Raw genomic sequence first — 22,465 nt, 5'->3', positions numbered from 1 at the left:
GCAACAGCAACAACGACAATGGAACGTCGATGTCGATGCCGATGGGCGATGCCGCTGCCGACAACAACAACAACAACAACAAAACAGCTGACGGCAAGAGCAACAACAATGTGCAAAACTTGGCAGCTTATCGGCTAGCCTGATAAGGTGCAGGCAGGTGAGATAGATAGATAGATAGATAGAATAGATAGCAAACACACACACACACACACGCACACGCAAAACCTAGTGCGAAAGAGAGGCAGCTAATTAAGCTAGCGATCGTCTAATTAAGTCTTATAATTACTTGTTAAAAGGACTACACAAAGTCTTGTTAACATCTTTTTTTGGCAATTATTTAAATTTTGTTGGCGCTTTTTTTGGTTTTTTTTTTGCAAACATGAACTTCCCTCTCCCCTAGACACCTTCTTTGAATTGAGAGCGAAATGTTTCTGTTTTTTGTTGTATTTATAGAAATTTTGCCGCTTGGTTATTTCAACATTTCAAACTGATAAGATAAGACGTTGCTCGACGCTTGGCGGCGGCCTCTGCGAAATCGCTAAGAATTTTCTTTTCACTTTTTGTTTGTTGTTGCTGCTGCTGTGTGTGTCTTTTATTTATTTATTTTTTTTGTCAGTGGGTGGTGCCCTCGAAATACCTTGAACTTGCCCCCACGACATGCTAATGAATGTAAGGTTGGAATTGTGACTGTCCAAGCTTTAAGGACTGTCATTGTCTGTCATGAGTTTGCATTGCATTTAGAATAACTAAAGCGACAATCGGAATTTTAATATTTATTTATGCATTCTATTCGAATTCTAATATAATATATTCAATATATTATTTTCATTGATTGCATTCAAAATGTCAAACAGTTTTATTTGTGTATTATTTTTCATTTAAATGTATTATTATATTAAATTTAATTCTTTGCACTAAGTAGGAACGTATCTTCTTCGATAATCGATCTCATTATTTGCAGCACTGTAATCTACGACCTTTTATTAGTATTAATTAGGTTCTTAACGACCATCGAAATACTGATAAGACGATTACCAATTTTGCGATAATCTGTGGTGCACTTTTAAACACTAAAAAATGGGCCAAAATCAGCGCAGGTAACCCTAACATTGGTTGGTAACTCTAGAGCGAGATAGAGCAAGAGAAAATTATTTTCACTCTTAAGCTTTCACGTGTATTGTGATTAAATCTTTGGAAAATGAATCCGAATTGGAGTAAAAGTAAGAAGCGAAGCTACGAAGAACTAATGAAGATCAAAAAGGAGTGAGTATTAAAGGAGAAAGCTAAAATTTGTCAATTTTATTAATGCAAGTCATTGACTAGGAGCATTTCTATGACGGAGCCTTCAGAAATAATTATCATATCAGATGACGAATCTGACGTGGCTGAAAGTGAAGAAGCGAAAGTTTCAAAGCGCTCAAAGACCATGTTGGAGCTTGACCTTTCATCGGATGATGATAGTGTTATATATTTAGACGATGTAATTGAGAGCTCCTTAAATGAGGCTACGGTGGAGAAAAAGAAAATACCTCTGGAAGAAATTATGATCTCGTTAGCTGAAAATACTGTGGAGGCAACTAAAATACCTCCCGATGAAACTGTGACTCGTCTAGATGACGATACTGCGCAGAAATCTGTCGTATCTTACGATGAATCAGTGGTTTTCTTTGATGTGGATGCTACCGAGGAAACTGTATTAAGTCAAGAAGATGATACCACAGAGGAGCTTTTGCTACCACCAATTCCAGTTGTTGTGCCGCCCAAAAAGCTAAAAATCAATCGACTATTTAACATGGACCCAGAGGAACAGGAAAGGGCTGCGAGATCGCTTCTTGCATTTCTTGATGAAAGTGGTTACGATTGATTTAAAAACATAATTATTATAAAAGATATTGTTGTCATTTAGAGAAAAGGGCAACAAAGTAAATTGAAATTGTGTGAATAAGTTCCCTGATCCACAACTGTATTTTGCAATACTATATTATAAATAAAATATAGAATCTATATATATATCAGTCGTGAGTCTGATTGCGAGTTGTATTCATGTTCAGCTCAGTTGTCGAATCAAGTGCTGCACTTGGTTGATTCGCTTTATTTGACCCGCTTGAATGACCCCATCATCGTATTATAAAACACGTGTACAATTTGTTGCTGTTGTTGTTGTTGTTGTTAGTGTCTAATTGATTTGGTAGCGTTGTTGTTAATGACGATTTGCCAGCTGCTATTTAATGTTGTTGTTGTTATTGTTGCTGTTGTTGCATTGTTCATAGTGCAATTAATTGTACTAAATGCAGTAATTTTTGAGTGCTTCGCTTGTCGCATTGTGTCATCTCATTGTTGTTAAATGCCATTAGACAGCAAACAATGATAATCAACACACACACACAAAAGAATGATATTAGCAATGTTGTTAGATAACGACAAATCTTGGCCCAGTCAAAAGGCATTAACGGCTATCATTTGCACACTTGGACTTTCCATTTCCCATTCCGCCAACTTTGATTGAGTAGCCACACAAATTTGCACTGTGCAATTGCTATTCGTATTATGAATATTTTACAATTTATGCCATTCATTTTGTTTGATAATTTCATGCCTCAGTTAACACAATGAGATTTGAATACAGGAAATTCCAATTCATTTTCAAATATGCCCAATTCTTCTTTTTTTGGGGCCAAACTCACACTCCACAGACACGCAGACTCCTTCTTCTGTTTGCTGATTTTATTAATTAACAGCCAGAAAAATAAGCTGAACAACAACGAGTTGACTTATCGTAGTGTTAAGCATACAATATACATAAAGCAACGCGACATAAATAGAGTATGAGGCAGAAAAGAAAGCAAGGCAGAGAAAATGTCGAAATTCGATAAGAGAAATACGATAACTGGGCGAGCAAATTAAAAATGAATGTGACAAAACAGTGAGTGGTTTATCCAAAAAACAAAAAAAATATATACACACACAAAGAGTGTTTCAGAAGGGCAGCGAGTTTAAGGAGAAAGGCTTTCGAACTTTTCGTTAGTGTTTCAATTCCCTTCCATTAAAAGAAGCGAGTAACCAGCAAGTAATATTGTACTGTACTACAAATAAAAGCGAGTGTATTCACCAATTGATATAAATATAAATTCTGTGAAAGTTATGTTACATGTTTAATAGCGAATTAAATTTGAGAGAGAGTGGCTATAATGGTAAACCAATTGCCAATAGAAAACAAAGCAGCTAATTACTTCGGCTAAAGTTCAGTAAACGAACGAGTAAAAAGTAACGAGTAGGGTAACCTTTGACGTATGAGCTTTTAAAAATTAAGTAAAACGCGCAGTTCTTATTTTAGATTAAAGCAATGAATGGTTTACTTTAGTAAACGAACGAGTAAAGAGTAACGAGTATCGAGTTGGGCTTCTTTTGATGACAGTTACATTGCGAATCTATTATAAGTTTATGTACTTTAAGCTACTTTTAATTAATGAGTTTTTTGTATTAAAAAACAAAACAATGACTTTAATTACTTTAGTTTTACTTAAGCAAAACAAACGAGTAACGAGTTGGGCCACATTTAAAGCTAAGTTTAACGAATATATAGTATGAGCTTCATGACAATCAAAATTGAAGAGTGAAAAGTGCAATTATTATTAGAAAATCAAGTAGTTTCTTTCAGTTTAGAAATCAAGAAAAACAAACGAGTAACGAGTTGGGCTACATTTAAAGCTAGATACAACGAGAATATAGTGTGAGCTTTTAATTAGTGATTGGAAAATGCAATTGTTATTAGAAAATCAAGCAGTGAATTAGTTTGCATAACTTTTGTAGTCAAACAAACGAGTAACGAGTACGGCACTCTATGAACGACAGCTTCAATGAAAATGGATTCATAACAATTTCAATTAATAAGTCCGACTATTATTGGAAATTAATTCATAAATTCGATAGTTGGTTTTAATTTTCCGAAAGAGTAACGAGTTGAGCCACGTTTGCTGGCAGTCTTCACTAAGAGCATTTCTCTGCTTCAAAGCAGTTCAATATCGAATTGAGCACGAAGTAACCAACACGCCAATAAGTGCACAGCCGATTGCCAAAAACAAAGTTAGCTGCTTCGATCGACGCAAATATGATTAGTTGACCAGATGGGCAACCAGTCAAAGGCAAAGTCGTTGCACGCTTGAAATTCGACGAGTACTAGCAAGCCAGCTAGGAAAGCAAACCAGAGCAGAGCAGATGGACCTTGTGGTCAGTGCGGTTGCTTTGGCGCCTCGACTGCCAACAGGGCGCAGGCAGGCGAGTCTCGTCGAGCCGTAAAGGACAATGAAGTGTTGCCGTTACCGCCGATGATGTCCTCGTCAGCAAGCAACAGGGGTGCATCGAAACAGAGCCAGGGGTCAAAGGCAATGCCAATGGCAATGGCAGTGGCAATGGCAATGGACGTGTTCAGCTGATGCCGCAGTTGCTGTTGCTGTTGCTGCCACTCGGTAAAGGCGTCACAATGGCGCCCAAAGTGTAAATAAGTGCTTACATTTTTAATGAATATGTGCATACATACAATATGCAGGCTAACACATACACATACACACACACACATACACAGGCAAAGAGCGATTCAATTGCGTTTGCCGGCAACTGAAGCCTCAAGAGCCAGCAATTGGACAAACGGCAGCACAACTTTAATACCCGATAGCTTACAAAGCTGAGGGGTATGTTCAGTCAGTGACAATTTGGTCAAAAACAATGCTATAAAATATGAAAAGTTATATATTTTAAATAAACAAGTTAATTTTCATATTATTAGTGGCTTCAGCAAAACATGTACAAAGGTAACATTTATAATTTAAATAATTTTCAGTTTTGTAGAAATGTTTGTAAAATTCTCTCATTGAATTTCAATTTTTGTTTAAACTTTTTTTTTATATTAAATACAGATTAGGGTAATTTTAATATTATTATTATTATTGTGTGATTTCAGCAATAACTTTGTAAAAATTGGGGAAGTTAAAAAGCGTAAAACAACATTCTTTAAATTGGGGAAGTTACAAATTATAATTTCAATCATTTTCATGTTTGTAAAGAAGCAAAAAGTTTGTGAAATTCTCATTGAATTTCAGTTTTTGTTTAAACCTTCTTTTTACATATTTAAAATAAAAGTAATTGATTTTAATGTCTACACTATCAGTTTTAATTTTTACCTAAAAACACAACAGTTTCAAGTTTGAAATGAAAAAAAAAACCAGGCAACAATTTGTGGCAGCATCTCAGAAATAGTAAGAGCAATCGATTTGAAATTTGTTGATACGAAATCAGAAGGTTTGTTTTCGATTTGCACTACACAAAGCACAGCATTAAAGCAAATTAAAATCGCATAAATAATAATGCAAATCATTTGAATATTTAAACCTTAAAAATATTTAATGGGTAACTGACAGTCGAGCACACGATTTGTGAGTGTATGTATGTGTGTGTGTGCATATTGACTGCATGCTGTGAGCCGGCAATTGACAAATTGACAACGTGTTGGAGGCAATCAAATGGAGAAATGCATTTAAAAGCCAAACAGGAAAATCTGTGGCCAAAAGCCCAAAAGGCCTAACAGATTAAAGAACTAAAGGCTTCAGGCCATAAATTGAGGCCAGCAACTGACCCGAGAGCATGAAATAAACATGAGTCTCGAGTCTCGGTAGTTGTCTCAGTCAGAGCCCAAGACTGGGTCAAGAATGTGTACAAAAGCGTGAGGTGGGGGGCGGTAGGCGTGGTGTCGCATTGGAAATGCACAAAGATGGCTGCCACCGAAAAAGGAAAAATAAGAAGAAAACGCAGAAAAGGAAAAAAAGGGCAGCAGTTGGCATGGCAAAGTGAACAACAGTAGAGAAAGAAAGAGGAGGAGAAGAAACTACAACTGGGAATCACAACAAACAAAGAAGCAGAGCAAAGAAGAAGAATGGCAAGAGTAATGCCAACGAGCTGCCATATAATAATACAACTGTAATGATGGAAGTCGACGGAGGCAGAAACTCAGATTGACGGTCAGGTGGAAAGTGGAAAGTGCGGCAAGCGGTGGCAAGAATGTATTATAAAATGAAATGTAATCAAGTCAAAAGACAAGCGTCTCACACAGACCCAACTGCACCCTCACACACACACACACACACACTAACACATGCAGAAAGGCCAAAGAATCCAACGATTGTCGCACGGCAGCAACAAACTGTCGAGGACGATGCGGCGCCGTCGCTTGCATGCCAAATGAAAGGACATCTCGGTGCCATGGCCTGCTTTATGAGTGTGTGTGTGTGTGTGTTTGTGTGTGTATGTGTCGCCTGCCTCGACATGCTAACAGGTACCACACACACACACACACACATACATAGTCTACATTCTCGCATAGGCCACAGCACAGTCAATAAACAACAGCAACGGCAAACACAAACAATGCACGACGACACAGACGTTGACACAAAAAAGCTGCAAAATTATAAACGCACACACACAGACACAGCAATCAAACAAAACACACACACACGCACACAACTACACACATATATAAATACTTATACATAAGCAGAAGTATAATAATCCAAAGAAAATAAAGCGGAAAATCAATTTTAAAGCATTGCTGCACAGTGCCAAGGATAATGAGCTGCCAGCTAGCAAGCTAGCTTGCTCTCCCTCTCTCTCTCTCTGTCTCTGTCTATCTGCTAGTCACTCTGTCTGTGTGTGTGTGTGTGTGTGTCTGGTGGAAAAGGCGAGAGCAATGCCATAGACCTAGAGACAATGCCAGCCACAATGACAGTCAAAAGGCCACAAATCTCTGACAAACTGAATCCTAACAAATGACAATCGCACTTAGCCAAAAAGAATAATGTCAACTGATTTCACTTCCTCCTTCGCACTTTTCATTTGTTTACATCAATCTGTTGGAGATCATCTATCATTAGTCTTACTCTACTGTTAAGTGATGAAATCACTAAAAACAACAATGACAAAAAAAAAAACAAGAAAGAGTTCGAGTAACGAAATTCGATTATCAAGTTTTATCTGAATTGTCATGATAATTCTCAACTTTTCAATTTTGTGGAATTCCATTGAATACTTTTCTATATAAGTTGCAAGGTTTAACTTTCTATTGACCGGTTAATAGCACGAAATTTAGATCAGGAAAAGATTACTTTATAAAGGGATATGACAGAGCAAGCTGCTGGTAATCATTTGGGAATCGATTAGTTTAGAAAAGAGGCTACCAAAAATGTTACTAAATGTGTGCTATATGGTGTGTAGAGAAGGCGGACCTGCTAAGTGGGCGTGACAAAGCAGAAGAGCTTTATAAAGATGGCATATACTTCACATAAGAATTATTACAGAAAGTGGAATGACCAATTTTATAATATTTAAGTTAATAACTCAAGTTAATATTGAAGTTCTACAAATTTTCACAAAAAATTGAAGTTTGATTTTCTTGAAAAATAATTGTAAATTAACATTGAGGGATATAAATATAAATTTTGTATATTAACACTTTGTCACTGCACATTTTTAAAAATATTTTTGTTGTATTTGTTTTTGAGGATGATATCAATTTTTATAGCGACCAATTAGGATCTTATGTCGCAAACATTGATAATGTTTATTTTAAGAACAACTACAAAATTGTAAAGATCGAAAAGTGATCGACTAAAGGATGCTACGTAATTTCTATAATAAATATGCTCATTAAGTATTTAATATATGTTGTTATTGAGCAAAACTTTAAGTTACATACTACCATTTCTCTTGGTTCATAATTTACTTTATTCACTAACTCAATTCCTAGTTAAAATGAGAATCATTCCACCCAAGTTAAGAGCTAGAACTGTGTGTGGTATCAAAACGAAAACAACTTTCTTGGCTGTGTTCAATTAGTTGAATGTCGTCATTTTGTGTTGTTCAACAGCTGCTAAACACGACAATAATGGGCAATAAATGATAACAAATTATATTATGTTTGAGTTGAAGTTTAAAGATTCATCTCGTTCCTTAGTCTGCAGATAAGAACGCCAACACTTTGGCAGTTAGTTGTTAAGACCTGGGACTAATAAAGAGATGCGCTTGAAAATATGCAGTAGAATTATATTGCGCTGCTAATGAGATTGAAGCGAGTGGGCGGCTGACTTCTGAGCTTGACTGACTGACTGACTTGCTTGCTGGACAGACTGACTGATGCACTGACTCTACAACCTGACACGCGAAAAGGTAAAGGCACAAAGACTGAGTGGGAGTGAGAGAGAGAGAGAGAGCATGCAGGTAACAGGTAACAGGTAACAGGTAACGGCATTTCCGCTCACGTCAAGTGTACTTCCGACATTCACGCTCCACTGGACTGCGCGCGCTAAGCCCGTTGGTGAGTGCCATGTGGAGACGACACAGATACACACACACACATACACACACACACACAGAGCACACACCCATACACACATACACTCATACTGACTCATGTAGTGATGATTTTTGTGTTTTTTACTTTATCTCGCAGCAACAACATTGCATTTTTGCTCCCCTCACGAATGCAATTCCATCAGCGCGCTTAGATGAATTAAACGAAGTTTAATCCTCGAGCTTAGGGTATGCACAAATACACTAACTAACTTTGGGCTACATCGATTTGTTATACACTTTGCATAACATGTTTTTTTTTGTGTTTAGATTCTATATGGTGACGACATATAAATTTTGTGAAGCAAGATATTGACAGTCTAACATACTTCACATATTTAGTATGTAACTAGATAGATTAGATAAAATATAAAAATATGCAATTGAATAACTTTGAAAAAGATGTAAGAAAACTAACGTTTAGAGTGATGAACTGTGAGATATACGTTACTCATTTTGAATAAAAACATATTTTAAAAATATACTATATTGAAAAAAATATAAAAATATACCGGCGTAGTACTGAAATAGACCGCAAGTGTATTTGGTATATCGATACAGTACTAAAATATACCAATGGATGTATTTGGTATATCAATATAGTACTAAAATATACCAAAGGCAATATTTCGAATATTTATGTAGTACTAAAATATACTGAAGGATGTATTTGATATTTTGACATGGTACTAAATTATACCGAAACTGTATTTGGTATATCAATGTAGTACTAAAATATACCAAAGACTGTAATTGGTATATCAGTGTAGTACTAAAATATACCAACGGTTGTATTTGGTGCATCTATGCTGTACTAAAATATAGCGATGCTGAAATATACTCAAAATATACCATAGAGTAGAAAATATACCAAATATGCCAGCCAACGCAGTATTAGTTTTTCGTCATACAAAATTATATCCAAAATAGCTACAACTCTTATCTGATAACAATGCAATTTGAAGGGATCACCTATGTATAATGTATACTTCATTATCACAGAATGTACCAAAATTTATGTACAATAATTTACTTATAAATTTTCAATATACTTTGCTGGTAGCAAAAGCAATTTAAATTTAATACTTAATATATATTTTTGCGCTTTAAAAATTGCCACCAAGCCACCAAGTATTGTGTTAACTTTCTGCTCTACAATATTTATCTAACCTAAATAAAAATACGAACTCTTAAAAATTCCCTCAATCTTCTTAGAGTATTTGAAATTCGTTGTCGCCTAGCTTGTTCAGTATTTTGTGGGTTGTTCTTTGCATGGTGGCAATATTTTGCTGGCTGCTCGCTTCATCATTTTTGATTTTTCCTCTGTAATGCATTTACTTCTTCGTTGTTGTGAGGATTTCATTTTTTCGTTGTGCCAAAATTCTTCTCGCTTTTTGCTGCTGTTTTAAGGTTTTATTTTTTCGTTTTGCTTGTTGCCTCGCTTACTTGATTTCATTTCGCTGCGAGAGTTTTGGCCATCAAAAAGCGTTGAATAGTTTTTGGTAGCCGTCAAGTTGATTTAACAATTGCCAATTGCAGTAGCAGACAGTAGACACCATAGACAGCAGTTTGTTGTTATCAAATAAATTGACATGTTTGCTTATTGCATTTGTTAACAGTGCTGAGAAGTCGATTGAAGTGCATTTCAGAGTTGATAAAACGCTCGACATGCGTTGCATTCAATTATCAAACAATTACAAGTGACAGACAATTACAATTTTACTATTTGCATGAACACTGCGAATGGAATTTGCTGTCTGTCTGTCTGTCTAACATGGCTCGCCCCCTTAACAGCGTGTAATGGCAGCTGAAATTTTGAGCTGCACTTAGATTTGACACACTCAATGACAAGCTGCCACATGTGGAATGGAATGGCATGGCATGGAATGGATTGAAGTAGAGTGGCGAGTGACATGCAACTAGAAGATGCAACAAGGACGCTCGTCATCAGCATCATCAGCTATTATCAACAACATTATCAGGTGCAAGCAGACGTGTCACCTGTTTAAGATGAGATGAGATTTGACAGGCTGCTTCGCTTGAATTCGGCTGATGTCTCGTGTGTGACACTCGACTGAGGGAGAGATGTGGCAACCTTATCAGTGCCCATGAAAAAAGACAAAATAACAAAAAAAAAAAAACAGCTACAACAATAGCAAAAGGCTTGACGTCTGACAGACGTGAAGCGTTTGTTGACTACTCCAAGAAAAAAAAAATAGAAGATAAGCGATAAGATCGGCGGTGTCAACTGCTGTGATTGCCAGCGACAACTGACGCGAATGCTGAAGTGTGCGTGTGTGTGTGTGACGATGTGGGAGATGAGCGCTGATAATGAAATTGCATCTCTCGCTTTGCTAAATATTTAAATTGTTTGCACGAGTATTGCGGCAATCTGTTGTCACAACCAGGCAATAAAAAGACAACACACACACACACAAGCACACTCTCTCTCACACACACACCCGCACACAGTTACTCATAAGTTAAGAGTTAAATTCGATTAAGACTTTTCGGCAACTTTAGGCAAATGCTCTTCAAAATACTTTTACACAGATAACAGACATGGCACACACACACATACATACATATATCGTATACTCTATAAGTCAATAATGATATCAGCACTTTTAACTAGAATGTGACCTGATTAACATGATTAGTTAATACTAATTATTTTCATTTCTATTTATACTACATGTGTAGAAACTACTTTTATTGACTTCTCATTAATATTTCCAACTCAATAAATATTTGAATTGCAATTTTAAATTTTTACAAAATGGCTAATAACTTCTCCCATTAACTTGCAATTAATATTCCCAGCTGAGTAAATATTAATAATAATATTTATTACAATTTTTACGTTTTCTACTATTGACTTCTATGCTCGCAATTCATATTTCCAGCGCAATAAATATTTTTATTACAATTTTTACAAAATTTGTAGAAACTTTTCAAATTTACTTTTTACTTGCAGTGTAATATTTTCAGCAAAGTTACTTTTAAATTCAATTTAAAATCACTTACTGAATGCATGTTTCAATTTCGTCGCTTATTTTGTTATTAAAAAGTTAATATTTATTTTGCCATTTTTAAGATCGTTAAACAATAATATAGATACATTAAAATTAATAATATTTATGGCAAGATAAGTATAACATTCTCAGCTTAATAATGCTATGAGGACTTTAACTGCGGACAATTTGGTATATTTTGCACTCTATGGTATATTTTAAATGTACATATTACTACATCAATATACCAAATATTGCCTTTGGCATATTTTCAGTATTTTTTGAACAGTATATTTTGAATGTAGTACTATATCAATATACCAAATATTGCCTTTGGCATATTTTCAGTATTTTTCAATACTTGGGTATATTATAAAATGAATATCTCACAGTCGAGCACACTCGGCTTTCTTTCTTGTTTTCCTTTTAAACGAAACTGTTTGAATATAAAAGCTAGAAATTAGCTTGTATTCTTGATCTTTAATTTCAAGTACGTTCAGTTTGGAAATTTATTTGCTTTAAGTATTACAAAAACCAAGACCACTATACGTCATTTAATAAGAATACATCAATAATAAAACTAAGTCATTTAATAACAAGTTGGCTGCTAAATTGTTCTTTAAAATTGAACTGCATATAATTCAAAATAAAATTGCAATTTTCAAATGGCAATATTCTTATTTTATCTCTATATTTCTGGCAAGTGAAATCGTAGTTAATGTGTGTGCAAATAACCGCCTTTTTCACACTCTCTATTCCCCTCTCTTTCTCTCTGCTATTGTCTCTCTCTCTCTCTCTCGCTCTCTGCGTGCTTTGATGCGAATAGATGACACGCTGCTGCATTAAATGCGACTAAGCCATAATCATAGTAGACACTAATCACGACACGCTTGTACTCGCCCAAGTTGACGCCTCCAACGTCCACGTCCACGCCCTAGTCCACGACCACGCCCCCATTTACGCCTTGCAGCATTATGGCAGTATTTAATGGACTCTGTGTGGAATACGAATGAATGGGAGAGGCAATTGCAATTCATGCACAACTTATGAACATGTGTCGAAAATACTTGACCAACAAATGTGCTCGAAATAATGCAAAATCATAATCATAATAATCCGAGAATCTGAGCACCATCATCATCATCAAATTGGGTTATCAAATCAAAACTGTCGTCGGCATATGTAACAATAAACAGATGCAGACAGGGGCAGAAGGGGAGGAGAACAGCAAAGTGCCAAGGCGACGCGACTCGACGTCAACCTCTTCACCTTTGATGCTCACCTGTCTCAGTATTTTTTTTTTTTGTTGTTTTTTTGTGACTTGTGTTTTTCGCTTCAGTTTGTTTTTGTTTATGGAAAATTTTTATGTTGTTTGCCACCAATGTCAGCGAACCCGTCAAGTGTCTGTTCGTTACTCCCCCCTCCCTCCCCTCCTCGCCCCTCTCGCTGCCCCTCATAACGCTTAAAACACTTTGAATGACTTTATCGCGTTTTTTTTTGTTGTTGTTGCTGTTTATTTTATCGCTGCAGCATTTACCTGCTTGCCTCGATGATTGTTGTTGCTGTTGTTGTTGTTGCTGTTGATATTTTATGAGCACTGCTCTCCGCTTGGCAGATTTATGTCGGCAGCCTCCCCCTACGTCGTTGCCACGCCTCTGTTATCGCGACTCCTGCGTCGTCTGCATGCCGCTTAAAAGCTGCTTAAATTCTATTAAATTGTTGGCTTGCTTGCCTCTAAATTGCTTCTAGATTCTTGCTGCTGTTGTTGTCGCTGTCGTTTATGCTCTCAATATTGTTGTTGTTGCTGTTGTTGGTTGGCAAAGTTTGTCACGTTGCTGTTACGTGTTGGTCGCAAATGTCTCCCCGCGCCCGCCAAGAAGAACAAACCCAGCTCCAGTTCTAATGAGGCAACACTCTGATGCCGCATTGCCGTTGTCGTTGCCTTTGCCTTCGCCTTTTTGCTAGGAAGGTTCCTGCGTCAACATTGAGGAAATTGCGTGCCGCACATTTAATTGATTGCCCACCAACCGGACACTGCAACCAGAACTCGAACTCGAACTCGGACGGAGCAATGTAACCCAAGGACTCTCGCTCTCTCTCTCTTTCTCTCTCCTTCAACAATGTTAACGCCGGTGACACATAAAAATGGCAAGCAATTGGCGTATTTATACTACAGATTATGCGGGGCCAAAAAACACTCAAGAATGCCACCAGAGAAGTCTTTAAACGAATGACCGAATGAGTACTCATTGTTCTTTCTTTTGTGGTCATTCCCTTAACTTTAATCTCTATCTAGAGCTAGCAAATAGTTTAACTATAGCACTTGCTTAGAGACTTTCGCACACTCTCTAATGGCATTTAAATTACTTCTTTTCATTATGTATTTCAATTCGGAATTACTATTAATTTGTTGTATTAATATACATAGTTTATAAGTTACTTGAAATTCTAGTAATTTCGTTAACTTTGTTTATAAAAGAGTCCGTAGTAAAGGGTGTCAGATTTAAATTCGCAAAAGTATATTCAAGATGCAATCAATTGTATATTTGCATTGCAAAGCTATCATAGGGTAGAAGGCTGAAGACCTAAATCTCATAGACCAAAGAGAGATAGTATATAATAATATACCGAATACTCACTTCGGCATATTTCAGTATTTTTATAAGAGCTACCCATAAGGTAGTATAACTTTGTTCTTAGAGGAAATTTATGTATCAGTCGAAAAAACTATTAGAGATTGAGCTATATTTTGACAGCACTTGGTATATTAATATACCGAGTACACACTTCTGCATATTTAAGTATTTTAAAGCTACCCATAGGGTAGAATGGTAGTATAACTTTGTGTTTACAGGAAATTTATGTATCAGTCGAAAAAACTATAAGATTCCCATATTTTTACAGCACTTGGTATATTAATATACCGAATACACACTTCGGTACATTTCAGTATTTTTATAACTGCTACCCATAGGGTAGAAGAGTAGTATAACTTTGTGCTTACAGGAAATTTATGTCACATTCGAAAAATCTATAAGAGATAGAGCTATATTTTGATAGCACTTGGTATATTAATATACCGAGTACACACTTCGGTACATTTCAGTATTTTTATAACTGCATAGGGTAGAATGGTAGTATAACTTTGTGCTTACAAGAAATTTATGTAACAGGCGAAAAAACTATAAGAGATAGACCTATATTTTGACAGCACTTGGTATATTAATATACCGAATACACACTTCGGCATATTTAAGTATTTTAAAGCTACCCCTAGGGTAGAATTGTAGTAGAAATTTGTGCTTACAGGAAATTTATGTAACAGGCGGAAAAACTAGACGAGATAATCCTATATTTTGACAGCACTTGGTATATTAATATACCGAATACACATTTCGATATATTTCAGTATATTTTCCAATTTGATTGCACCGTTTTGTTTTTATTGACACAACATTATTTACGTTAATATACCAAATACACATTTCGGCATATTTTAAAACTAATTTTCTTAAACAAAAACAATTATATAATTTTTTTTAATTGTTTTCATCTTAATTTTTTGGAGTTGACAAAAACGCAATACTTGAATTACGTTTTCAGTTGTAGTTATTTGAGATGCAGAATACGCTTTGTGCTTTATTCTGGAATGTATTTGCACATATGTTTTACACATGAGTATAGAATACTCGTAGAATAAGTAGGAGTAATTTGTGTGCTGCAACTCTAGACAATTCCAATTAGTGAGTTGCATTTCGCATTGCATGGCAACAAATAATTAATTTGCTCATCATTAATATACAATGGCAACAGCATTGAGAAGGCAAAGATGGTTGGAAAATACTTGAGAGAGCTGTGCGCATGAGATGCAGAGATTGGCTCAATTTGGCTCAATTTACCAGCCCGTTTTCAGTTAGTAAAATTAGAAAGCCATCGGATGGGGGAGTATATTATCCTTTTGCTCCCTCTTCAGTCTCACTCTTTCTCTCTCTCTCTATTTGGTCTAACCCATTGGCTGTCTTTGGCATACGTTGGCTGAGGATTTACAATCAAGTGCTGCCGCAGATTCACATTCGCCTCCCCTTTGAGGTTGCCCTTGTCATAAATTGTGGCCACATCGCAAATAAATCCAATTAAATTAGCAACAATCTCAAGTGACCGCTCGATGGAGATGCACAGATGTTCTGAGGGAAAGAGAGAGAGAGAGAGAGAGAGAGAGAGAGAGAGAGGCAAAGGACTTCCTTCTACTTCGTCTTCTTGCTTACTTCCCACTAATATTATTTTCAATTTGGATTTCCTGTCAGACCCATATAAGTGTGCTGTTCCACCTCCCAACTCCCAATCCCCCTTCTCCTTCTATCCCCATCCCTTTGGCATCCCTTCTCCAGCACATTCCCCCAATGGTCATAAGTTTTTATGCGCAGTTTTCTTTATGCTCTTTTGGTTTTGTGTGTGAGTGTTTGTTGTTTGTTATTCAATAGAAAATTAGTTTGTTTGTCCTGTGCACATCCTTCTGTTCACCCACACACACACACACACACACATACACATACAAACAGGTACTTTACTTGCACTTGTATTCACGCACTCATTCAATATTATTACCCATCGCATTTGGCATTCAGTTTCAATACCAAATCCACTCTCAATACCAATTCCAATTCCAATCCCTTTATGAGAATGCCTTTTTTTTGCCTTCATATATAGTAATTTATATCTCATCGCAAATGGAAATTAGCCACAAGTCTGCCTAAAGATATTCATTGCAAATAAAACCAACTGTTGCAGCTTTCCGAATACAATAAAACTTTAATTAGAATTGCATGAAGTAGTATTCTGTATTTGGAGCCTCTCAAAACCCTCTCGAAAATTCAATCACATATGATATTTTTTATTTTCTCTTCTGCGCAATCTGTTGGCTGAAATCGTGCAAAACAAATATTTTATTAGCTAATGCGTTGTGCCTTGAACATGAACATGAACATGAATTCAAGCAAAACGCTCAAATGCCAAATACAAATAACACACACACAGAACAATTATCATTCATTGAGTTGAGAGAGAGATTGAGAGATTTCTTCGACTATTTGCGCAGAGATTTTCAAAACGAGAATCGAATTCGAATTAACTGGCATTTTTCGATTTAGCCCCACAGCATCTGCATCTAAATATCTCATGAGATAACATTTACTATACTGATTGCTTCAAAAGTTGCTTGCATTTCATCTCGATACTGAATTGTTTTTTTGCTTCACATTTTTGGTTTTTTTTTTGAAATGTGAATGCGAACTTTTTTGCAGCAAATTGATATTGCAAAAATTTCTAACTGAATTCCAATTGCAATAAACAAATTCAAACCGAAAACGAAGTAAACAGAAAAATTACAGAAGCAAAGTTAACAAAGTTTTCTCAGAGTGAGATCAGATATCGTGTATTTGCGCCATAATTTCACCAACTTCATGGCTATTAATTATTAAAGTTTAAGCTTCACTCCACTAATTGGCAGTTAATTATCCAATTGCAAAGTTTCGCAAGCTAATCTCGCTTCGCATCCTGCAACGCTTTAAAGTTTTTCTTCAAAATTTGAACTTGAACTCGAAGCTGATTTGAGTGCGCGTCTCGTATTGACAATTGTTTGGCATAACTTATTATATTTGTATCAATTTGATGCTAATTTCATGTGCCACAGCAACAGAAGCTCATGTGGCTGCAGCTTCTGTTCATTGCGAATGTGTGTTTGTGTGTGTGCGTATGAATGTGAATGTGAATGTGAATATAAATGGCAATTCAATGTTAATGGCAGCTTAAAGCTGTAAGCAGACGACAACCTTTCATTCTCGCTCTCATCTCCTGCTGTCTTCATCTCTATATCTTCCTCTCTTTCCCTTCTCTCACTTAGCTGCCTACAGTGCTGTCTATTTAGCCAATTTCCCGTCAAGTCTGGCTTCTTTTTTTCCTAAGTTACATTACTTTTAATAACACATTTGTCATTCTTTCACTGTAATTTAAATTATTAAACATACAAATTTACTATATTTTCTTTCATAATAAATATACAAAACTCATTCCTTATTTCAAAATTTACCACCGTTAGCAAATTCAAGTTCTGTTATTCGAAAGTATCTTAAATATAATCCTGGCAGTTGTCTAAAGTGAAATAGAAACAGGAGAATGTTTTTTGTTGTCTCCACTTTCTATTACATGTTGTTCTAACTAATTTTCTTTCATATTATTTATTTGTTTACATTTTTATTTTTCCACTTTTTAAGCTGTCAAAAATGTAAAACCTACAAATTTATTCATCTTTTATTTTGTATTTATTTACATTAATAATCACAGAGCTATTATTATATTCCTTCTTCTGTTTTTCATTAACTATTGTATTTGAATCTGTTTAAGAAGAAAAGCTCAAAGTAGTCTATACTCTTATTTTATAATATTTACCCACATTCACTTCTGAAACAAACATTTTTACAATGTATTCTCAAATAATATTAATGACGTTGTAATTATATTATATTGTTTTATCTTTAAGAAGAATTTCAATCTGTTTTAAAAGAAAAGCTCCACATTAGTCGTTACTCTAATTACAATATTAATTTCCAAAATATTTATATTTTTTAATGAAGGTTTCTAAACTATTAATATTAAAGAAAAGCACCAACTACCTCATTTTTATATCTAATTAGATTGTATTCTGACCTCAGATAAATTTAAAAAAAAAATTTTAAAATGTCTGCTTAGGGACTTTAATAAGCTGTTTTAGCTGATGATACTTTTGAGCCTAACTAGTTGACAGCACTGTCTGCTCTTTGCTCGCCTTGTGTCTTGTCTCTTTTCTTTTCTTTTCTTTTTTCGTTTTCGTTTTCACTTTGGCTTTGCGCTTGTGTCTCGTCGCTCCCGTGTGCTCCTTTTTTCTTGTCCATCATTTCGAATTTTCTTATTTCTTTGCGCTCGCATCTGGCAAATGACAAGCAAACAAATGATCGTCATGGCAGCGTGGTGCCTAGGCGGCTTACTAGCTCCGCTCCGCCCCGCCTTTGTCTCTGCTCCCGCCTCTGCCACCGATTAGTGCAGGCTGATGCTTTTTCTCCAGCTGCTGCTGCTGCTGCTGTTGACAGTGAGGCGACAATGCAATTGGAGAATTGGAGGAGCACGTGGACATAGACGTGGATAGTTGGCTCTTTTCATGCAATCTTACAGCCTGACGGAAGTGTGTAACTAGCTGACAAAGTGACTGACAGCCAGCAGCCAGCAGCCAGCAGCCAGCAGCCAGCAGCATCAGCTCTTTGGCTCGGTTTGTGTATTTATTTTTATCACAGCTGGCTGATTATGGAACTTCAATTCGAGCAAATGTCAACGCAGAGCTTTTAACTCGTAGAGTTCTCTGTGTATCTGTGTGTAGGTGCAAAATGTCAAAGGCCAGCCGACAAACAAACAATAGTCTTGGGTGCCCAACAACAAACAACAATCTGTCAAAGCTGTCAAAGCAGCGATTATGCCAATTGTGTTTGCTCACACTCCCTCCAGCCAAAGTGGAAATGGGAAGTGGGGGGGAGCAGATCTCAAACCATAAACTCAATCCCTCAATCTGCGCCCCGCGGCGTTTGCCTCGCTTGCAGTGTTCTTTGTTACGCGTGCAAGTTTCACGGCTCATTTGGCAAGAAGAGGTGGCAACCAACCAACCAACAGCAACAGCAGCTCTGGCTTACCTTACGTATGCGTAATTTTTTTCTTCTCTGTTTTGTTTGCGCACTTAAGCAGCCACAACAACGACAACAACAACAACAAGGAGCAACTGACAGCCGACATGTGTCCTTAGCATACAGTTAAGACCGCCATTTGCAGAACGCAAAAAAAACAGAAAAGTATAAAAACTGCGCATATTTATTATGTGACGCCCTCCACATTCAGCAGACTCTTTAACACCGCACCGTTTATAGCTCATTATGCGACATAATTGTCGCCCTTTGACTCGCATTGAGCCTAGCCAGGATGCTGCAGGATACGACAAGCAGATCACAGGAGGCGCGGTGACGAAGCCAGCGAAACTTTTAATTGGAAAACTTTTGCATACGCACAGATAAACTCGACTCGACTCGACTCGAGTCGCGCGTCGAGTGCTCGCCATTTCCCTCTCTCTCTCTAACACACACGCACAGGAAACATATGCAAATTGTATGTAAATCTATGAAACTACACACACACACACACACACACGCACACTCGCACTTGAAGACATGCGACACTGCTGAGGCATTTCCATAAATGTTTTATGTTAATTTTTCAGGCCAAGCAAGAAAATATTTCCAAAGTGTAAAAGCGCAAAAGGAGAAACAAATTCAACCGTCGCAATTAAGCAAAATGCTACACAGAAACATATCCTACAAAAATATTTAACGAAATATAGTTGAAGGTTATAATATAATTCATTCATTATAACAAAAATTGAATTCATTAAAAAATTGAATTCATCGTCTCAATACCTATAAAAATATTTAACGAAATATAGTTAAAGCTTATAATAAAATTCATTCTTTGCAGCTTATAATGAAATAGAATTAAAAATTTACATTTCACGACTGAAAGAAAGGGCAAAGCAAATTTTGCTGCAATTAAGCAAAACACTAGACGGAAACTTATCCTATAAAAATATTTAACGAAATAGAGTTTAAGCTCATAATAAAGTTCAGTCTTTGCAGCTTAAAACAAATATTGAATTCAATAAATTTCAATTTCATAGCGAAAAGAATGTCAAATTTGTTTCCAAGCAAGAAAATATTTCCAAAGTGTAAAAGATCAAAAGAAAGAAACAAATTCAGCTGTTACAATTAAGCAAATATGCTCAAAGCAAACATATTCTCTAAAATACATTTAAAGTTTGGAACAAACTTAGATTGTGTTTAAAAATTGAAATTTCATAAAGATGAATGTCAAAAAATATATGAAAAGAAGAAACAAATTCAACTGTTACAATTCAGCAAATATGCTCGACGCTAGCATATCCTCTATAAATATGCATTACTTAACTAAGCACGATTAAAGTTGACAATAAATTTAATAATTCCATAAATAAGAATGTCAAAGAGTATTGCACTCATCTCTTTGTCGAGTCGAGTCGAGCTGTTGTTGACAACTGTCGGGTTATTACTTGCAAATATCAAAAATATCCATATCGAAAAATATTCCATTTGTAATTAAAATGCATACGAAAGCATTCGTATTTGCATTTCCCATTCAATTGTATGTATTTTTGCAACATATTTTAATAGCATACTTTCGGGGGCATTTGCAAATTCTTGCAATTTGTTTGTTGTGTCATACGATGTGTGCGTGTGTGTGTGTATTTTTTTAGTCTAGTTTAGCTTTGTTTCCTGCTGTGATGATGCAAGTGTGTTCGGTATTTGCCAGTTAATTACATCACTCGCCCATTTATGGCCATTCCTGAAGGCGTCCTTGCCTTTGCCTTTGCCTTTGGCTTTGGCAATGTCAAAGTCATGAATTCATAATGAATTGTTGCAACTCGTGTCAAAGCACACTTGCAACGAGGCAACAAGGCAAAAAGGCAGCATCCCTCCGCCTTCGACTTGGCTGACAATGACAAAGTCAACTCTTTACTGGGCTCGACTTGACTTTGACATCTCCTGCATTTGACACGCGACCATTGACATTTATTGCATTCACACAAACATGTCAACTTTCAATTCGTTTCTCTGTTACCTCGTTCTTTACTTCAACTTTATGCACAGGGTATTTGCGAGTCGAGTGCTCGCAATGAGGAAACATTTACATCTGAAATCAATTTAGTTTGACAAAGTTGCGCAAATGCAAAGATTGCAAACTTTTTGATGTCGCCTCCTTGCGTTTGGTCACAAAGGATTTTATTGCCACAAAACACAATATTTAATTGTCGAAATTTCAACAATCTATATGCATATGTATGTGTATATAAAATTCTTTGCCCTGAAGCATTCATTTAGCAGCAGCCCAAAGCTAAGAAAAAGGACCTTTCTTAAAATGGCAATTAAATCTGCTGTTTTTTTTAAAGCCTTGTTGTTAGCAATTTAATTTAATAACAATAACAAACTAATTTAATTTTCACAATCAGTTTTGAAGCTGAAAAACATTATTAAATAATATTTCCAACAACTTTATTTGAGCATATATGTCACGCTAGCTAAAAATCGCATTGAAATATTTTGTCTCTCATGCGATTTATTAGTTTATGCCATGCAAGTGTTCCAAATGAACTCCTGCTTGACCACGCCCACTTAGCTGATTCGCCTTCATTAATATCTCGGTCCGCCGCCTAGTCAAACACATGCACATCCATATTTTCAACATTCTTTCAAATTTTTGCCAATGTTTTTTTTCGTGCTCAAATATCAATCAGTCAATGTCTTACGCTTCAGCTCAACTGTTTGACAACAATCACAACAGTTTAGTAACTGTTGATTAAATACACCCTAAGCAAGCTTGCTGAAGATCGGCTGCTTGACCACGCCCACTAATAACATCCCACTACACGATTATCTCAGTCCGCCCCCATTCCTAACTCCGTCATGCATAGAGAAATTGATTAAGAAACAAAGAATCAAATTTGTAACCAGTCTTTTTTTGATTTCTTTCCCTTTTGAGATGAATAAAAAATTCGGCAAAAAAAATAAATAAACAAAATTAAAAAGTCGAAAAAGAACACAAAAATGTAAAATAATAGTATAGTTCGCCAAAATATTAAAAAATATATTAAAAAAAAATAAAAAATTCGGCGAAAATTTATTGAATATAAAAAATTGAAAAAACATAAAAATTAATAATCAAAATTTATTTAGGAAAAAATTTGACAAAAATTTTAAAAACTTGACAAATATTTTTAAACATAAAAAAAGGGGAAAAACAAATTTGAATTTTATTCTTAAAAATATAATTTAGAGTTCATCTACTTTCCTGTCTGATTTTCCATTTCGAAATTGCTGAATCAAATCTTTTCTTATAACCTTATTGTTTGTTCGCTTGGAATATGTTTTTTATTTCATTTTGACGAAGCGCTAGTA

At 35.8% G+C, this 22,465-nt stretch overlaps 2 protein-coding genes across 3 annotated transcripts in view; one reads left to right on the top strand and one right to left on the bottom strand.

The window, feature by feature from the left end:
• The window catches only part of LOC132795362 (adenylate cyclase type 9), a 62,294-nt gene that overhangs the window by 15,343 nt on the left and 24,486 nt on the right, over positions 1-22,465 (bottom strand). The gene's annotated exons all lie outside the window — the stretch shown is intronic.
• On the top strand, positions 999-1,958 carry LOC132795363 (uncharacterized). The gene is made up of 2 exons (XM_060806035.1): positions 999-1,263; positions 1,324-1,958. Exons 1-2 carry the CDS (start codon positions 1,199-1,201, stop codon positions 1,862-1,864), a joined length of 606 nt encoding a protein of 201 aa, XP_060662018.1. The 5' UTR covers positions 999-1,198; the 3' UTR covers positions 1,865-1,958.

This window comes from Drosophila nasuta, chromosome X, assembly GCF_023558535.2.
Source record: "Drosophila nasuta strain 15112-1781.00 chromosome X, ASM2355853v1, whole genome shotgun sequence".
Lineage (NCBI taxonomy): Eukaryota > Metazoa > Arthropoda > Insecta > Diptera > Drosophilidae > Drosophila > Drosophila nasuta.
The sequence above is the reverse complement of the archived record's forward strand: the minus strand, read 5'-3'. Positions and strand labels throughout refer to the sequence as shown.

What these genes read in the sequence shown, in the direction of transcription:
- LOC132795363 (XM_060806035.1), top strand. Translation starts at nt 1,199, where the DNA reads ATGAATCCGAATTGGAGTAAAAGTAAGAAGCGAAGCTACGAAGAACTA. An exon ending in CTAATGAAGATCAAAAAGGA is followed by an intron (nt 1,264 to 1,323) that starts GTGAGTATTAAA and finishes GTCATTGACTAG; the next exon opens with GAGCATTTCTATGACGGAGC.